The following is a 19,437-nucleotide window of genomic DNA, read 5'->3' on the forward strand; positions in this document are numbered from 1 at the left end:
TTGCAGCGCATCCAACAAAAAAAAAAGCCATCACAGGTCATTCGATTTATTGGCCCCTCTCTATTCGCCTTGTGCGCATCTCCATTAACGTGGCTTGCTGTCATTTTAACGATAACTGGCTGAAAGATGATACATACAAATTGTTTTTTCTGCTATACTGTAGAGCTCTGTTGTAGTTGTCACCCTAGTAGTATGTGTGTGATAGAGAACAACATTCACATTGAGCATTAGTGCTTTCAAAGCTAAGATATGCAGTTAATTAATCTTAATTGGGTTCACTGCTTAGAGGTTTTCCAGATGGTTCTCTTTACTGCCGTTTGCTGGTTAAATGAAGTACACATGCAAAGTAGAGTCCTGTTGCAATAGCAAGGGCCCATGCCATGTAATGCAGAAAAAAAATGTTTAACTAAAACATACATGTAAAAGTATTAATTCATATGCCTAAATGAATTACTTTGGACTGATGGAGGAGATAGCAGAACTAAAAGCAAAGAAAAAGGATATTGAGGTTCTCTACACCTCTGCTGATTATAGTGCAGAGAAACTTGGAAAACTCAACTTAATTTCAAAATCAAATGGACTCTGAAGAGATGCTAAAGGAAAAGAACAAGCGCTAGAAAGTGTGGCGTGTCATAGCTGAGAAGCTAAAGGAGTTGAAAGCACTTCCATGAAGTGTAGCCTAGGGTTGGACCAACTTGCAGGACTGTTTTAGGTTTTAAAAATGGTTACATGTTGCACATTTTTCGTTATTGTATTTAATTTCAGTGCAAATCATTAAAGAGTCAGGTAATGTGTTCTTGTTGGTTTATTGGTATGTTTCTAAATCATACTATAGCAATTGGGTTGGAATTTTGTCCCAACCCCCCACTGAAAAACTCACCTAACCTTCAGTTGGCAACAAATGTACAAAAATAAATACAACCAGAATTAAATAAAAATGCAAAATGTGAACTAAATATAATTGTATTCATATTGAAGATTCCAGTTTTGTGGCTTGATACTTTGAATTAAAGCGGAGCCATTTAAACGCACCAAGGGTGGCTTTTGTCAGATTTAGTGATATTGCATAAGTGAATTCAATGCAAGTGCTTGAAAAATGCTGAAATTTCACTCTTACAAATCTGTATGAACCCTGGATCCTGTCAAGAGTGGTGTAGTGCCGACCTGCCATGCGTTTTGTTACGACAGGAAATGACTGTGGGATTATAACTAGCCAATGTTCTCATTAGAAAGCCTCATGTTCCCTTAGTTGAACTGACTAATGCATCATCATACTGGCACTTGTGAGACATAAGATCAATATTGCAAAGCATTTATTGGAATTCACTACATCCCCATAACAGCACTGCTCTTCGCTACCTCTGGCATCCAGGAGCGCCACTCGTCCTTCGGAACGGCTAAATCCCTTCCACCATACAGCTCCTCAGTTTGTCACACCAAGGTCTGTAGGCAGTTTCTCATGCAATGTCCTGACAAAAACAGCAGTACTAGGTTGAGTGTTCTGAAAGTTGTGTGCGCACATTCTTTGAACTTGTGTACGAAGTTGCTCAACCTTGGGTTTTATACAACTGTGTGGTGTAGGGAGAACTGAGGCAATTGCAGGTCGTTGAGTCTTGAGAAAATGCTGTATTTCAATCCACACCACTTCCAGTCACAGGAAGGATTTATGTTTTAAACACAGCACTTTTAGTGCGTTAATTGTGCTATTACAGTCCCGTGTCAAGTGATCACTTGTTTCAGGCACATGTGGATGTGCTACTGCTGCTCAACTTAAATACAAGCAGTTGTGTGGGCATAGCATGAAAGTTTGTCGCTACATAACTGAAAAAGCACATCCTTATTTAAACCATGAGATGGGCTCTAGTGAACTGAAGATGCATTTCATGTTCCAGTGGTGTAAATTTTTTTTTTTTTGGTGCAAAAGCTGCATACACTGATTTATCAAAAGAATTTATTAAGTCACACAAATTCACAAAGTGTTAGCTGTGGCTGGCTCAGTTTGTTTTTGTTTGAATTCTCTAAACAGTGCAGTTCAAATAGGTAACAAAGGGAAAATGCATATTGCAACAGGAAAATAGATTTTATCAAACAAAGTTTGAGAAACCTTAGCACCTTCTATCATTTTAAGTTTGAAACTTAATATCACTTATTTCAACTAAAGTTCCTAAAACAATAACTCATGTTGGGGAAAAAAAAAAAAAGCTTTCTGCGTCCAAGACATTAGTTGTCTACTGCAGCCCTGTGCCCTACAATCTAGGAAAAAGCTGAAGTAATATTTATAGATATATCATTTATATATAGTGAGAGGGAGATGGTGAGGGGAGGTGAGCACCATGAAAACAATCCACTCCCAAACCACACTCCCACTTATTACAGTGGAATAATAGAAAACCTTTAAAATTAGACATCCCTAATAAAAAGGGGGAGAACATTATCAATAAATAGGAAAAAAAAAAGTCAAAATATATAAATAAAAGATTTACAATTTAAAATCTTAATCTAGAGGAGTACATCCATGAATGAAACGACAATGGAGGTGCAATGAACTAGTTCAATAAAACTGATACTATATATAATGTGAAGTGGGAAACATGATCCTAAAAAGATGTATGGATTCTTGCTCCTCCAACATTAAATTATTCTGAAAATTCAGGATTTAACACACAAGATTCTCAAAAGACAACAAAAAAAGTCTTCTTAAAACCCGTATGTTTTGAAGCATTCCAAACAGTTTTGCTTAATGCTTTAGAAAAATGTTCATACTCTATAATTAGTATTTTAATTCTTTTATCTAAATACAAGGCCAATGTGGTATAGAGCTAGGCTGATCTAGTTTTAAAAAATTAGAATAAATAAAAAGAGCACCCCACAACAAATATTCTTTACAGATTTCAGTAATTAACAAAAAATTAAACACTAAGAACATGCCATTGAGAAACTCCCTTAGTCATGTGATTCCCCATCTTTACCATAACAGCACCATGGTGAGTCCCACTAAAAGCCAACTGGCAGCAGGTACATTGGGCAAACAGTAAACTGGAGATATATTGGCTAATGTGGAACTGTAAACAACAGAGTAAACTGGATTTCAGTTGGCTGTTCAGCAAGTTTTTAGCAGTAGTAATTGTAAAAAAGTTGGATTTTTAAAAAAAAAAAAAAAAAAAACAAACACAAAGTTGTCCTGGCAACCAGGAGTTTTGGTTATGGCTGTTAGACATGAGAACTCATCATCGTGAGCTGGGTGATGGTGCCTAGGAGAGAAGGTAGAGTGTAAGAAATCAGCCAAAACAAAAGGCACATACTTGTCCACTGATTACAATCTGAAAGAGGGTGAGCATTAAATGAAAATGTGTGCATATGCTCCTGCTTACCAGAGTGAAGTTGTCGTAGATGCTCATGAGCTCCTCCATGCGGTACTGCTCCAGCACCACCACCCCAGAGAGGTTCTGGCTGCGCTGACGTGCACAGTCCTCACAATGCACCACATACATCTTCTTGCTGCCATTCTCACTTGTAACAAAGAGCAAGTTGAACACCTCGACCTGTAGGCAAACATGGAGTCACCGATGTCACACAGTATTCAGGGTCAAGGGTCACTGCTCAAAGCAGCTGCCGTTAGGCTCCCAGTGGAGCAAATAACAGATGTGCACAGAAAGTGAGAGTCCAGCAGTAGAGAGAAAATGCTGCCTATTGAAGCTCAGTTACAGGGGTTACATTAGCTGGAAGTCCCCCCCCCCAATTTTCAAGTCCTTTAGTATTAAAATGATTAGTTTCTAGATTGCAAGTGTCCCCCTTAAATCATCTAATGCAGGGGTGTCAAACAATTTCATCCCGGGCCACATCAGCATTACGGTTGCTCTCAAAGGGCTGGCTGTAACTAAGACTACATGAATGTATCTACTCATTACATTGCATAATTACCTCTGCATTCGATTACTACTGGTTTTTGGTAAAAACTCAATTAATACCTAGCTTTGAAAGTAGAAACCCGGGACAAATAATGACAAAGTGTATTCAAGTGTACAACTATTGTACAGTTTATTTAAAAAAATAAACGAGGTAACAAAAACACGCTTGTGCTGTATGTGAGCACACGCTCAGATTTCTCTGATATTCTAAATTAACTTAATGAAATTAAGAAAAAATCGTTATACATCTGCATCAACTTTTCTTCATGATGATGGGTCTATTTCTATTTTTTTTTCACTGATCCTATCACTCCACTAGAATGCCGCTGCAGGACAAAACAGCTATCCAGACACTGCCATCTACTGGCTAGATAATTTTATTGCCGGCGAGATGCATTTTCAGGTCCTGAAAATAAAATTTATAACAATAAAATAATTTGTAAGCTCTCGCAGGCCTTGAGTTTGACACCTCTGATCTAATGTATTAAGAGCTTCACTAGGACCAATTTACTTGGCTGCACCAACCTCAGCTCCACACATTTATCAACTGTAGCAGTGTGAAACCATTGCTAAACTTTGCTCCATGTGGCACACATGCCTTATTGTGTCAGTGGCTGTGAGGCTCTACTCACGTCACACTCGTTACAGTAGTAGGCAGGCTCATCCTTCACTCGGCTCTGGTAGGAGATCTTCTTGCCGGCCACAACCAGCTGGTCCCTCAGAATCTGGATATGCTTGATGGACTGCAGGAGACAGTGTCTGAAGGAGAGGAGAACAGCACCGATTTAAGATGCCGCAAAGTCAGGCTCAGTGCTCACATCTCTTGTGTTCCTACAGTTACTAAGTTTGGGACTCCTTTGTTTTCTACCCTAAAGTAGCATTTTACACACTGGTCAAACAGCAGGGTCCATTTACTGTGCAGTGAGCTCCACTATTCTCTGTTACGTATACATTTTCTTGAATAAGCACGAGGCACTGGTCTTTTTTGAGGTGAAATTTAATTGAAGACAATCGCACTGTCTGAACTTACTTGATCATTTTATATGTGTCTGGGTCCGTGATCTTGACGGTGCGAGCCATGTTCCATGACACATGGATCATGGGCACAATGGATTTAACCTTCTTGACCTCGTTCCATTCGAAGCGCTCCATGGCCAACTGGTACTGATAAGCTGTGGGACACAAACTTCCCCATTAAACACGTCTTTTACCACCTACCATGGTCCAGTAACACAAATACATTGCGGAAAGTATTGCGAAGACATATTACCCCTAACCCCTCCCGCCCAAAAAAAAAAAAAATTATATATATATATATATATATATATATATATATATATATATATATATATATATATATATATTCATTCCTTCATATTACTTAGAGCAACACTTGCTGGATTTACATTTCCCCATGAGATTCATTTTTCATTTAGCGAATGCCTTAAGTCAGTTGTTTATCACTGTTACTGGAGCAATTCAGGGTACAAAATCTTCCTCAAGGACGAAATCAGCAGAGGCAGGTGCACTTGAACCTCTTACATCACTATGCTAACTTCTCCTATAATCTCTAGCGAGAAAGATTAAATTATTCCCATAACTTTAACCAACTGATCAAGGGGTTTCCCAGATAACTCCCTATTGTCTCTACAAATATAGCCATAGAGCAGTCACCGCCCTCAACTAGTTTTTATGCAGGCTTTGCACATACAGATAAAGTTTCTAAAATGTGGCCATGTTTTTAAACATTTACATAGCTGCCCTTGTCTTTCATTCCACAGTGGTTCACTACAAATAAATAGTGCACAGGTGGGGAGATATGGTCGAAATGCATACAGGAAAAAACTGTGCGTGTGCACATGTGTGCTCACACAGAAGGCAGCAACAATCGGTGTTTCTTGTGTGCTGTAATTTCAGAGGGACTCACGGTTGAGCGGGCCAACATTCCATGCTATGTTGTTGCACCAGCCCACGGCCTGGACCCAGTGCACCGTTCCTGCATTGATCCATACCAGGTCTCCCGGCCGCTGGATGAAGCGGTACACGGGGATGTTGGCTCGATACAGGTCCTCCAGAACTGGCCACCACGAGCCCGTCAGATAGTCTACGCCATGACTAAAATATAAGAAGAAATTAGCAGTTAAAAGTAATACAGGTACATTTTAGAATTGACATCACTTACTCAAAACTACTCATTTCACTTAGATCTTTAATTCCAAGAGAGGACCAAATCCTGACCTCTCACAAAAGTCACTGATGGCCTGCCAGTAATTGTCGTGCACTGCAAACCACTCGCAGTCGCCCGGGCCGATGTTGATGTTCACCGAGCAGAAGTTGTTGTTCTCTTGGTGGCCTGGAGAAAGGGAGAAGGCTGCAGCTCATGACTGAGGCCAACAGTACAAGCACACGCATTTAGAAGCTGAAGACATGGACAGAGGCGTACCAGGCGTACGGCTGCCCGGGACCTTCATGTAGAGCTGCACGGTGTTCATGCCCAGTATGGTGTGGCCCACTTGGCTCAGCATGTTCCCGCTGGAGGAAACGCGCATGAATGCTGGCAGTTTCATTAGCTCCTGCAGCTGGGGCTTCCACCTGAGGAGATACAATACAAGAAATCCGATAGCTATAAATATTGTAATTAGCAGTTTATGGTTTGTAATATCTTCAGGTTTTTAATGTGTTTAGTTAAACCTATTTAAGTAGCTTTGTGTTTTAGGTAGCATTATAGAGGAACAGTCTCATTTCACTGTATACGGCTGAAATGACAATAAAGCCACTTGACTTGAAATGACATGCTTTGTCTTCACATCAGAACATTCACCATTAAACCCACTGCAGAATAATGCTGATATGAAAATGTAACACGCTCAATTTCTGTGAGAAGTACATCACTTTGGAGAAAGCATCTGCCAAGTGAGTAAATGTAAATAAATGTAAACGAAAAAGAACCGGGATGTCAGTTTGTTCTGCGCCACACCAGCAGGGGGCAGCAGAGCACCGCACACGCTGTAATGGAAACTTCTGGAACACTGAAGGAAACATTGCACGTTGCAAAGTAAAATACACTGCCCAAATTCTGCAGCACAAGTCTGCGGACCAAAGTGTTTATTTGAACTACAGTTTGCCCTCTTACCTCTTGGGGTCTGAAAGGTCAATGTTGGTGCCGAATTTGATGATTTTCCCCACAGGCTTCTGTTCTGTGCTGAGGGCAGAAAAACAGCAAAACTAACATTGACTACGAACTCAGATTATAGACGACCCAGTCTAACTCAGCACGACAGTCACGTCTTCCTACTAGCAATAGGAAAGACTTGGTTGTCTGCAGCACCACACTGATCTGGATCATTTACAGGTAGACAGTTGTAGAAACCCAACAGAACTGCAGTCTCATGACTGAATCCCATGTTTGCTTTCACATTAAAGGAATAACAGTCAACTGATAGGATGTGACCTTTCGTTTCACAGCGGTCACAAATCATCATTCTTTAGGCAGGTGGGTTTTGGGTCCCTACCTGAGACCTGAACCAAAAATCACTAGCATTTAGCATCTCTCTACCTAGTAGCAGTGGTCAAGGGCTCCTGGCCAGTGTGTTTTTTCTCTTCTTCATCATCATCTTCTTCATCGCTACCCTTTTCTTCCTGTTGATACCATCAAGGAAAAAACCATTAAGATGACACAGACAGGCTGAGAAATGCCAAAATAGGCCGGGAGATCGGATCTGATGCACACCCACCTGCAGGCTCTCCTGGAAGGAGGATGCCTGGTACTGGGCATACTTGGCAATGGTAGTATGTGAGCGGCTACTCTCACAGGGCCAGGTCTGGGAGGAGCCGCTGGGGTCCCAGTTCTCATCTGCTGGCTGCTGTACCTGAGTGCGCACCTCCACAGCATGGTCCCCATTGGCCTCCACCAAGGACTTAGTGGAGAAGAGGCCAAGATCTGGTGGAAGGCAAGTAGAGCATCAGTACTGTGAAAAACAGGTGTCACACAACTGGTATTCACTGGTCACACAGCCTTTCAAAACAAAGAGAATGATACACAAAACAAAACAAAACTCCAGTGCATCATGGAATGGGATTCTGCAGGTAACAGTGGCACAAAGCACACGGTTCGAAACTCACTGAGGCGCAGGGATCCAGCCAGGCCCCGGATGACTGTGATGGGGTTCTTGGGATCGGTACAGAACTGCAGCAGCACAGGGGAGAAGGCATCCCTCTTGCTCTCCAGCTACAGGGGCACAGGAGGACATTGTCAGCAAGGTGGCCCTGGTCCACCCACACACACAGCCTCCAATCCTTGAGTTTACCAGCACTTCTGGGGGGGGGGGGGGGGACAACTTGTTGCTGAGATAATTCAAATCTTTCTTCTATACACCTGATGCTGCTATTGCAACAAAGTTTGTCAGGCAACAATGACAGACATGTAATTGCTGGGAATAAAGTCCAATCTTCGGTGACGCTTTTACTTACATAGATGCTGGGGGTGGGGGGGTTCAGTTTTTCGCGTGGGATGGGCTTGTCCATAGGGAACACAGGCTTGACGGAGAAGGCAGGGAGCAGGTAGGACTCGCGGAACTTGCCCTTCACTTTCGCTCCCCTGGTAATATTAGAAGAAATTCAGTGTCCTTGCATATGAACACTCTACGTGTTTAATGTGAAGTTTTGTGTTTTCATTTTATTGTATGACATGAGACTAAACTAAAACAAATATTACTGCCTGCACCCATTGTGATTCAGAGCGTTGCGGAATAAACAATGTACCACAGCCATACTTGTACAGCATACTGTGTTTACTGCACGGTGCTCTAATGGCGGGCCCGGGGACTCCACGCCACTCACTTGCAGGCTCGCACCACTTCGGCTGCCGTGTTCTTAATCGTAATCTCCGACAGGGGGATCCTCTTCTCCTCCACCTCGGAAGCGATGAAAGTCTCCCTGTCTCCACTCTCCACCTTGATCAGCCGTATCTTCAGCTCCTTTGGGGGGCCGTCCGACAGCGCTTTCAGCTTCAGGAAGTCGTCCGAGCCCATGGCCACAGGGGTGCTAGTGCTCGATGCGCTTGCAGCCACGCTGTTGCCAGAGGATGACGTCCAAGCGCCCGATTCCCCTTCACCAGACGAACAGCCCCCTTCCTCCTTCCTCTTCCTCCTCTCCTCCACCTCTCCCGGCCGGATTTTGTCCCGGATTTCTTTACTCTGAAGGTCCAAATTCCCCAAGACCTGTCGGCCCTTCTTATCCCTGTGGGACTTCCCTTCCTTATGCCGGCGCCTGGAACTGGAGTGAGAGGAAGATGAAGCCGAAGGAGACGACGTTGTTGTCTCTCTCTTCTCTTTGTGCTTCTTCTTCCTGTCTTTCCTCTGCTGGTGTTTCTTGCTTCCATCACGGTGCTTCCGCTTCTCCCTTTCCTTGTCCCGCTCTCTCTCCTTCTTAGTCTTCCTCCTCTCTTTCTCTGCCTGGAGCTGGCAAGGGATGGTGTGCCGCGTCAGCAGAACCTCACAGTTGCGGCCCAGTTCAGCCACTGAGGACTCGGAGATAATGGTGAGTTTCAGCTCTGGCCGCAGCGACCCCGACTCCAGAGTGGCCTTCGTAGAGTTTGAGACGGTGCCCACTTCTCCTCCGGAAACATCCACGGTTCCTTTCCGTCTGTCCCTGTCCTGCTGCCAAGGGTCCGAGGCATCTTGCTCACGCTTTATTGTGGTCTCTGTCAACCCCTCATCCTGCCTAGCTGGAGCAGATCGAGGGAGGGCCTGGTCAGGGAGCTGAGTGGAGCCATCAAGGCCCTGGGCAGGGACAGAGGCGGGGGTGGTGTCCTGCTGCTGTCTGCAGATGTCTGGACCAAGGGAGAGGGAGGAGGAGTACTTCACCCCCCCCAGGGCATTGGGAGGAGGCCTGCCAAAAGGACCACCGCGGTAAGCGTATTTCTGACTCCCCATAATTGAAGCCAAGGATTTGAATGTACTGCTCACTCCTGTCTGGTGTAGGTGAGGTCGTTGGGGTGGTGGGGAACAGGAGCGTTCATCTTCATCTTCCTCCTCCTCCTCTTCCTCATTTTCCCCATCCGTCTTGGCTGGTTCAGGGAGGCCGTACAGCTTGGCCAGATCACTGTGACGGTAACTGGTTCCTACACCAGGTCCCGCATCCATCGGACGAAGGGGCGCAGCAGGCGGCCGAGACTCCTCCTCTTCACCCTCACACAGCGAAGAGGCTCGGCTGCATGGCGAAGCCAGTGAACCCTGTCTGCTCAGCACTGGGGGGCTGGTGTGGGCTTCCACCCCAAAGTCTTCCACTAGGCTGGGCTTAGTGGCAGGGAGCAGCTGGGGGGCACACAGGTAGCTCTGCAGGGGAGACGGAGGAGAAAAGGTATGTGCAGTGGATGCAGAAAACTGCTCCTCCTCTTTTTTGATGGACTCGTCCAGCATCTTCATGATATTGGCTAAGCCATCAGGAAGGATGGTGGAGAGCTCCGAGGACTCCTCCTCGAAAGGGACGCCATCAGAGTCGCTGTTGCTGGCAAGGCCCCCGGTGCTGCATGGAGGGAGAGTCTCCTTGGTTAAGGCCTGTAAGAGTTTAGGTGGCTCCCGGTGAGACGAGGCAGAGACTGAAGTTAGAGCATCTCTACTCACTCTGTCCCTGAGGCAGTCTTTGGATAGGCTGGGAGCAAGTGGAGCCAGAAGGCTGGCAGTGCTGCTGGGAGTAGGGGGCGGAGCAGTGTCCACATGAGGTGGATGGGCAATCCCTGAGGTGCCCTTCAAATTGGGGCTCTTTGAGCCTGACTTCCCACTAGCCCACTCCTCCCGCTGCCTCTGCTTCTGCTTCTCACGGGCAAAGTCTGTTTGTGGGGTGAGGGGGGGTGGTCGGGATCGCTCGGATGGGATGGGGAGCAGCAGCCGTGCCTGGCCCTGGGGCCGAGGGGAAGCTCCGCTCCGACCCAACCAGGGGTGAAGCGAAGGCTTTGCAGCAGCAGGCGATGGAGTGGTTGTGGAGGAGACACACGCAGGTGCCACTGGGCTGCCTGAGAGAAGCTTTCCGAGGCTGTCGATGGCGCTGTCCTGCCGAGCCTTACTGCTAACCTCCTGTTCTCTCTTCAGCCTCTCTTGCTCTTCTTCATTCCTCTTCCTCATCCCCTCCCATTCTCTCCGTTTCTCCACATCTTGCAGCTCTGCGTCCAACTTGTCCAGTGCCTCATTGATGTTGCGGGGGGCCTGGGGAGGTGTGACGGCAGGGCCAGACGAGCAGGACTGTGGTGGGCATAGAACTGGGCCTGTTGCAACCACAGAAGCAACGGGGACTCGACTGCTGCTCACAGTCTCCTTGCTTCTCAGGAGTCCGCTGGGAGAAGTGGAGGAAGAGGGAGCTGGACGATGACCAGAAAAACTGAAGGAGGGCTTAACTGCCATGGGAAGGTGCTGCTGCACCTGGGGGGCTCTGTGGGAGCGGCGGGCTGTGTCACCATGGGCCTCCTTCAGCTCTGGCTGGAGCAAAGCCGCAGGGGTCAGCGACATGGGTTCCTTGCCAGCCCAAGTACTGGGTGTCCTAGGCATAGTGGACAGAGAAGGGGGCGCTGTTGCATGGATCGTACTTGTGCTGCTGTTGTAGAGGCTAGTTTGACCTGGAGGCTTGAAGATTGGAGGGTTGGAGGTGATAACAGGGGAACAAGTTGGGGTAATGCTGTGTCTGGGCCCAGGATCCCGAGCTTCTTCGGCCTGATTCTGGTGCTGCTGACCCTGAGTTTCCAGTGTCATGCCATAATTACCTGACTGCTGTAGGAGGAAAGAAAGATCACACGCAGAACATTATACTTACACCACTCATGGTTAATGAGAAGCACACACCAAACATGCAGAGATGAACTTTGATCAAGCTGTGTAGAAAACATGCCATGTCCAGCATACAGATTAAAGAGCTGCTTAACAATTACACGAGTCTAATCCCAGAGCTTCTTTGCTGCGATTATTTATTCTCATGTGTTGCGGAAACCAGTATGCGGCTGCTTTCTCACCGGAGTTTGGAGAAGATTTTGCCCTTGTGGCCTCCATGCCTCTGGGGGGCAACGATGAAGAGCTGAGATACTGCCTGCAGGTCGGGGCTGATGGGCCAGGTGGCTATAAGGCACGCTGGTGAGGTTTTCTGAGGGAAGGTCTGACCTTTCTCCGTCCCGGGATGGTGAGCTGTCACTGCCCCCGTAAAGCTCACGGTGAGGCCCACTGGGGCCAAGATGCAGGGGGGGCATCGCTGGCTGGGAATTAGGGGCAGGGGGCGGATGGGCATGGATGTTGTGACTCAGGGAATGCGGGGGAACCCCACGGCCCTGGCTATATCCAGCAGGGGTAAGTGGGGAGATGGGCAAGGGGTTGCTGAGAGAGAGTTTGTAGGAAAAGCTGCCCATCGGTGACTTGGATGATTCCTAGCAGTCAACACAACAAAAACAAGGCCTGGGTGAAGCAGAGCTATGAAACAGAACTGCCTCGTAAATATATATGACAAATATGTGCCATTCATATTTTTGTCCACTTCCAGAGGGCATGTTTTTAAGTTTCACCCCATGAGCACCTAATAGAGAACATTCTATGCATTTCTATGGATTCTATGTGACCTGTTTGCTGGGTTTCAGGAGAATATGAAATGTAAACTAACCTGGAAGTCTGCTAGACTGCTCTTCCTGTCAGGTGGGGCCCAGGGTGTACCCCCCTTATGCAATGGGCTCCAGAAGCTTGGTTTTGGAGGGGGATAGTGGGGCGGAGGTGAGGGCAGCAGGGCCACTCGTTGGAATCCAGTGTGAGGGCCCTAGTGATGTCAAAGACGGCACAAGGATAGTCATTACCACATAAGTCCCTTCTCTCCGGCTACACCCAGCACACTGAGGTGCTCTCTCTTCATACGCCTCCAGAAATGTATCTTAATATTTTATTACAGTATGTACAATAAAAAAAAAGACAGGACATATGGGCGGGGGGAGCAGGTTACAAAGCGACAGGAGATCATCTCACACTGATGGCAGCATAGACTCAGTCTGGGACTGCAGTTGGTACCAACCTGGTCAGAACTGCTGCTTCTCTTCCTCTTGCTGGGGCTTGGGCCTTCTTCTCTGTGGGGCAGGGGTGGTGGTGGAGGTGGGGGGGCATGCTGAATGACCGAGTGGTCCATGAGGGGGGGTGCGGGCCGTTTCAGATGACCTCCAAGCATTTTTCCTTGCAATGGCCGGGACTGTGAGAAAAGCATGGTGAGCCACGCTGAGGATGGCTTGTAACAGACAGACGAGCAAAACGCCTATATACCTGTCCCAGGGGGGTCCACATGTCACTCGGTGGGGCGTGGTTCCTGGCTCCTAGCTGCTGATGAGCGCTCCCATACTGACCAGGAGAAAAATGACAGTCAGGCAAACAGCTTAATAATGCAACATTCTGGCTTAGAAAGAGCCCATCACATGACTCCTTTACGTTTACATTTATTTAGCAGATGCTTTTCTCCAAAGCGACTTCCAGTAAACACTATGTAGTGTTATGAGCCCACACACCTTATTCACCAAGGTGACTTACACTGCTAGATACACTACTTACATTGGGTCACTCATCCACACATCAGTGGAACACACTGTCTCTGTCACTCACACACACTATGGGGGAACCTGACCAGCATGTCTTTAGACTGCGGGAGGAAACCGGAGCAGCCGGAGGAAACCCACGCAGACATGGGGAGAACATGCAAACTCCACACAGAGTGAGCGAGGACTGAACCCATGTCCTCTTGCATCACCCAGGCACTGCGAGACAGCATCGCTACTCAGTGTGCCACCCAAAGAGTACATTCTTAGAATAAATTCTAACTTCCCAGTTCCCTCCCCCTCCCACCTGCTCCATCTCTTACCCTCGGCAGCTGGCCAGGACGTGCCGCGACGCCATAGCCATGGTGCGGACGGGCAATGTTCTGATAGCCAGGGTCTTCACCAAGAAGTCCGGGGGGTTCCCATGCTCCGCGAGGGGGTGGTTCCAGCTTGTCTCCAACACGCCTGTAGGGTGCAACGTCACAGAACCTCACTGGAAATTCCCACAATTCAGCTGGGCGTCACTTCTTTATATACTTGAGGCCAACAACCATGAACTGCATAGCCACCACTGTGAGTTACTGGAGAACCGAAACCGATGAATTATTTAAGTATCACAGCTCGGAGTTAGACTCTTTGGGGAATTTATACTCACAAACACACACTCCACCCTTACCAAGAGAACACGTGTGACCAACTTACCCACTGTTAAATGATTTACTGGGATGGTTTGGCCCAGGCATGTGACCTGGTGGCAAGTGGAGCAGAAGATGGGGTTGAGTGACAATGGAAGGGCCCCTAGCAAGATGACAGGCAGAAAGAATGGCCATCAGCCTGCGGTACCTGAGCAGTGTGAAACAATGTGCTACAGAGTTGCTCCTGGCAAAGGAGGCCCTTCGGGGCTACTGGCCGATGAGCTCACCTGGAGGGTGGGGCCCAGGGGCGATCGGCCACGGGTGCCCATGGTCCGTGATTCAGTCCGGACAGGGGGAAGGAGTCCCGTGAGCTACGGCCACCAAACTGCTCCGCTGTGTGATGCATCCAGCCTGTAGATCATTGTGATGTCAGACTGATGTGTCCAGAACTAGGATTTACACCTACACATTGCCTTCTGGTATATGTTCACGCAATGACTCACCGCACTAGCTGTGTCTGTGAAGCCCTCCACTGCAGCACAGAGGAGGCCACACACCAACACTTGGGGTAGACCGTGTGTTGTCCGCCCGCCCGTCGGTCCCGGTGCGTCTTTCTCGTCTGCGCAAGTCCTCTCAGTTCCTGCCTACAAGACAGAACAAGAGAAGTGATGCACAGGAGTTAGTTTAAGAAAAACCTCAACCAGATATCTGGTAGGGAAATGAAATAGGAGAATGAGGGATGCCTGCAAATGGGGAGGGGGGGGGGGGAAGAAAAAAAAAAAAAAAAAAAAAAAAAAAAAAAAAGGGAAAACAACTTAAAGACAATCCCCAGATGAAAAAGGAAACACATCCTCCATAGACTTCCACTATATTATCTGTTACTTTTAAAAAAATAAACACCCCCCACACAGTATCAGTCAACAGCAAAAACTGGTTTTGGACCACTTGTCTGCATCTTCCCATATCTTGGTGAAATGCAATTTTGTTTACCATGTTTTTCATTGCTTTGAACGTAAGTGCCTGTTGAACGAATGCAGTGTAAATGTATATGCACATTGTGTGTCTCTCTTTCAACCACCAGCCATTGCATATCGGTGTCCTATCCCTTCTCTCATCCACTAGAGGATGCTCCAAACCTCTCCAGCTAACAAAAGCGATAAGATATTGGCGTAAACATCAAGGATCACTTGGGCAGAAACGGAGTACTCATTTATGATTGCAACAATGTAAGGTCACCCAAAGACCCATGCGTCACCAAGGCAACCTGTAGTGAACACATACAGGAACAATGAAATTCCCAGAGTGTAACGAGACATTTTGAAAGGGCCTGTTTGGAAGCGTGCGGGCATAGGTCACACAACATGAACCAGGGATAACATCATAAGCGCAGGCCTGGAGGAGCAGTCTGAGGGGGGGGATGTGGCTGCATGTTCAGAATTAAACCGCTTTTGGAAAAGAAAGAGAATGAATCCTCTGCACTATGGAACACGGACACACACACACGGAGAGAGAAGGGCACACTGCACAGCTATGAAGATGAAAACTAGGACACACAGCAGTGCTGGAAAAGAAAAGTAGGATGCACACAAATGCTGAGAGAGACATGGCCTCAGGCGACATCTATTGCTCAGCAGAGGCGCTTATGCAGAGCTCCAAAATTAGCCAAAGCCCTCCCACTCGGCGGCCTCGCTGTACTGTACGTTCCCTGCAAATAGCGGGAGTCTGTCACGGCATTGGGGCCAAGCCACATTTAGAACACGGAGAACAAAATTAGCACACCGCGGTGCCGTCACGTCCGCCCACTGCAGCTGTGCCATGCGGAGGCGTCGCTTCCTGGAGGAACTGGTCAAGCTGGGTGTCTAGAAGAGAACGGTGGCTTTGGTGGTGACACTGAACCCACAACGGTGTGTACCATGGCCCTTCCTGCGCTGCTTTCCGGTGTGAGGGTCCTCACCTTGGTCATCTATACTCTACCATCAATTGGCAGTTTCTGGCTGTTGCTATACTATCCACATATGGAGTGAAATTGTGTCTGGTCCCAGGACCCCAAGGCATGAAATCTCACTGTGCTTGTGCTCAGCATATAGCACTGGTGCCTCACAGTTCCAGGACTATGGGCTTGAACATTGTTTCTGATCAGCTCAGTTTGTGGGAAATTGCACTCTTCAGGTGTTCTCCCTCAGTCCAAATGCGTGACTGAGATGAGCTGGTGACTCCAGATTACCAGCAGTCTGTGGGTTATTGCCACACGGTGGAGTGGCACCCTATCCAGGGTGCACCCTGCCTTAGACCCTATGCTTCCAGGATAGACCCCAGACCCCTGTGACCCCACACTGCAAAGTTGGTTACTGATGAAAGAATGAATGTACTTTGTAGATGTAGAGCGCTTTTTGAAACTAATACAACAGCATTAATACAATTAATAGTTGACAATATCTGCTTCCCTTATTAGATTCTCACGACACATCAGATCTCATCAAAAAGCAATGGAACAGCTATGACTCATGACAAAGCAGGATGTTTATAATCTTTCCAAAAAAGCACTGGGATATTAGTCCTGCAGCACTAGGCCAAATCAGGCCTGAAGATGGTTCATATGGGCCCCACTAGCTGAGCTGCTCCTCATGAGGTTCAAACCTTCAACAGTCAGTGGAGATGGGAGGCCTGGGGGATGCCGGATGACACCAAGCAGTTATCGATGTCACATGTGTCTGTTGCCAGTCATACTTCTTTCCCCTTTATAGCACCTTGGCACCTCTCGCTGCTCCAACTCCTCCAGCCAGAGCGAGAAATGAAAGTTGACTGAAACCAACTGTCAGACTGTAGCGCAGGACGACACCACAGCACACCTCCTTCCCATCAAATGCAGGCCAAGCAGGACTAGATTACACCTACACAAGTGTGTGTAAGAGAAACAAAACCACTGTCTTCCTTATGAGAGGCCAGGGGAAACACTCAACTGGCAGAGGGAAAACAATGGCAGCTGAGAGAATGGTGAGAAAGGCCCCGCCACGGCAACCTTATTCAGCACTCAACACCCAGAGACACACCATGAAACACCCTGGCAAAGAAACAAACAGCATGGAATCAATCAGTCAGTCAGTCACAAGACAAATGGACAAAGTATTCCACAAGAACATTATTCCATCATTAAACTGATGCTTTTTTCCCCAAAAGTGATTTACACAATGTTAGGTGTCTGTTCTAACCATAACTTACTGTGATTTACTCATTTACACAGCTGAGTAATTAAGACACACAGGGAAGCGGAGACAGACACTGCTTCCTGCTGGATACTCTGGGCAGTGCAGGTAAAGGACAAACCAGCGCCCGACATGAGGAAAAAATGGCTACGGCACTGATCTCTGCCGGGCTCCGGGTGCGACAGACGCAGAAAGGTGTCCCGGGGAAGCCCCGCTGAGTCAAAGTGTAAGGACTAACCCCGGAACTTCAGCTCGTCCCCAGTGGGACGTCAGAAGAGAACGCCCACGTATTATCAGGTGACGGGCAATTTCGGCTATGTGACGACTGTGGGAATTTCTGTCATTCAGCCATCACAGTGACACACTGGTGCAGGTCGCTGTGGCAAACAGGAAGGTTGGGTTTTTGGCAGGGGGAATCCACCACCGATGTACCACAACACCAAAACCAACAAATAAGCTGGAAATACGTGACCGAAGCGAAGCGTAGCGTTGTGTGTCAGAGTGTGTATGCAGTGCGAAAGAGGAGGCGTCGTGTTGCACATGGTTTTTCCTTCACATCTAACACAGCCATTGGGTCCTTTTCAAGTACCAACTCCCTACAACAGCACCCCCTGTAATCGAGCAAAGGAACTGCAACAACCTCACAAATCACTTCAACCAAAAGACAGCACGAAGTTCGCCATCAGATGTACGGCACACACGCCTAACCATAAAACATACCGCATAAGCATACAGAATCTCCTGCAAATATACCGCACTACCCTAGACTTGAAGAAATTTGTTTACTGTATATAGATACCCCCCTACCCACTGACGTCACCCCTGGTGTCACCAAATTCCCCTCATCACCAATGTTCTTTCCTGTCACCAGCACCGCCACAATCACCAGGCCTCTACCCAGAATTCCCCGACCCACCGCAACCAGCAAACGCCGAGCGAGATCTGGTATTCCTGTCAGGGATGACGCAACACACCGCCCCTCCAGCTGTGCATATGCAACGAGGAAGCAACGACGAAACTGAGCGCTGTAGAGCCCGTCATGGGAGGCAGTCCCCACCAGGCCAAGCCAGCGCGTGTTACAACACGCAATGAGAAAGCACACACGTGCACGGAAAGGGACAGGGCACACACCCCAGTCCAGGTAAGGTACCATAACACTGCAAGAAATTAACCAAAAAGTCCTGCTAACCCACCACCCTTCACGTTACACACACTAAGAGTAGATAGCGGGGCCCACTTACACTGATTCCATGGATTCTGACTTGTAGCATTTTGGGAACAAACCCCTTGCTGAGAGAGGAGAGCATTTTGGGCAAGGGAAAGCGAGCTGGGTTCAAAGGCTATAAATAGTCGTGTGTGTTTGAGAAAGAGACATTACTGTATACTACAAAGGCTAAAGGGAGACTGTGAAATAACGAGCACAAATGTGCCACACGCACTTCCTACTCTTCTTTTTGGAATTATGCAACATCTCCAGATAAGGAAGGAACGTGACGCCAGAAACCAGCAGGAACAGCTCAAACCTACGTCTGTGCTTCTCTCACTTTCCCGCTGCCTCGCCCCGGGCCTGTGCAAGCGCGTGTGGTACGGCACTGGGAACGTGGGCTGTCTTGTCACGATCGCACACACACCCTAATCAAAAAGCTCAGGGTCATACCAGGGCACATAAATGTAGCAGCCTGTGGTCACCCTGTGCTGGCAGCAAGCTCGGCCCCCCAAGAGCCCTAAGGCCCGCCCGCCCGCACGCGCACACACACATACAAAAAGAGCCTGTGTCCACAACACAGAGTTAAACAAGGACCAATTCGGTGCTTCTACAAAATTACTACAAACTGCTTCATCTAAATATGTTGCTTAACGCGTATCAAACAAAGTTGAATGGACGTTAGCACCTAATAAACTAAACACACTTTAGTGGAATATGTGCAGTCAAGACAGGGCCTATAACTTGATGGAAGTCAAGTCACTTAAGGGACAGGGTTTATTTTTTCAAAAATTTAATAATAATAAAAAAAAAAAACCACTTATCTGGAAGTGAAAGTGAAAAAAAAAAAAACTTAAGCGAGAACTACACTTCCTTAATTTATGCCAATTATTTCAAGCACCATCACAGGCCAGTCATAACTGTAGGTTGTTTATGAAATTCTGTA

At 47.3% G+C, this 19,437-nt stretch overlaps 1 protein-coding gene across 5 annotated transcripts in view; it reads right to left on the bottom strand.

Annotated features, from left to right (window-relative positions):
- Nucleotides 1–1,937: 1,937 nt before the first annotated feature.
- kdm6ba (lysine (K)-specific demethylase 6B, a) overlaps nucleotides 1,938–19,437 on the bottom strand; it is a 76,193-nt gene continuing 58,693 nt past the window's right edge. For all 5 annotated transcript variants that reach the window (XM_018744417.2, XM_018744418.2, XM_018744420.2 and 2 more), the window contains 21 exons: nucleotides 14,588–14,728; nucleotides 14,372–14,495; nucleotides 14,152–14,247; nucleotides 13,773–13,914; nucleotides 13,184–13,258; nucleotides 12,942–13,112; nucleotides 12,543–12,692; nucleotides 11,908–12,312; nucleotides 8,748–11,668; nucleotides 8,379–8,505; nucleotides 8,031–8,136; nucleotides 7,643–7,848; nucleotides 7,465–7,547; nucleotides 7,042–7,110; nucleotides 6,352–6,500; nucleotides 6,147–6,261; nucleotides 5,836–6,023; nucleotides 4,939–5,080; nucleotides 4,541–4,667; nucleotides 3,372–3,542; nucleotides 1,938–3,251 (listed from right to left, as the gene is read on the bottom strand). In XM_018744417.2, the coding sequence (XP_018599933.2) occupies nucleotides 3,228–3,251; nucleotides 3,372–3,542; nucleotides 4,541–4,667; nucleotides 4,939–5,080; nucleotides 5,836–6,023; nucleotides 6,147–6,261; nucleotides 6,352–6,500; nucleotides 7,042–7,110; nucleotides 7,465–7,547; nucleotides 7,643–7,848; nucleotides 8,031–8,136; nucleotides 8,379–8,505; nucleotides 8,748–11,668; nucleotides 11,908–12,312; nucleotides 12,543–12,692; nucleotides 12,942–13,112; nucleotides 13,184–13,258; nucleotides 13,773–13,914; nucleotides 14,152–14,247; nucleotides 14,372–14,490 (5,586 nt within the window). In that variant the 5' untranslated portion in view covers nucleotides 14,491–14,495; nucleotides 14,588–14,728 and the 3' untranslated portion in view covers nucleotides 1,938–3,227. The remainder of the gene's footprint in view (nucleotides 3,252–3,371; nucleotides 3,543–4,540; nucleotides 4,668–4,938; nucleotides 5,081–5,835; nucleotides 6,024–6,146; nucleotides 6,262–6,351; nucleotides 6,501–7,041; nucleotides 7,111–7,464; nucleotides 7,548–7,642; nucleotides 7,849–8,030; nucleotides 8,137–8,378; nucleotides 8,506–8,747; nucleotides 11,669–11,907; nucleotides 12,313–12,542; nucleotides 12,693–12,941; nucleotides 13,113–13,183; nucleotides 13,259–13,772; nucleotides 13,915–14,151; nucleotides 14,248–14,371; nucleotides 14,496–14,587; nucleotides 14,729–19,437) is intronic.

Source organism: Scleropages formosus, chromosome 13 (genome assembly GCF_900964775.1).
Source record: "Scleropages formosus chromosome 13, fSclFor1.1, whole genome shotgun sequence".
Classification (NCBI taxonomy): Eukaryota; Metazoa; Chordata; class Actinopteri; order Osteoglossiformes; family Osteoglossidae; genus Scleropages; species Scleropages formosus.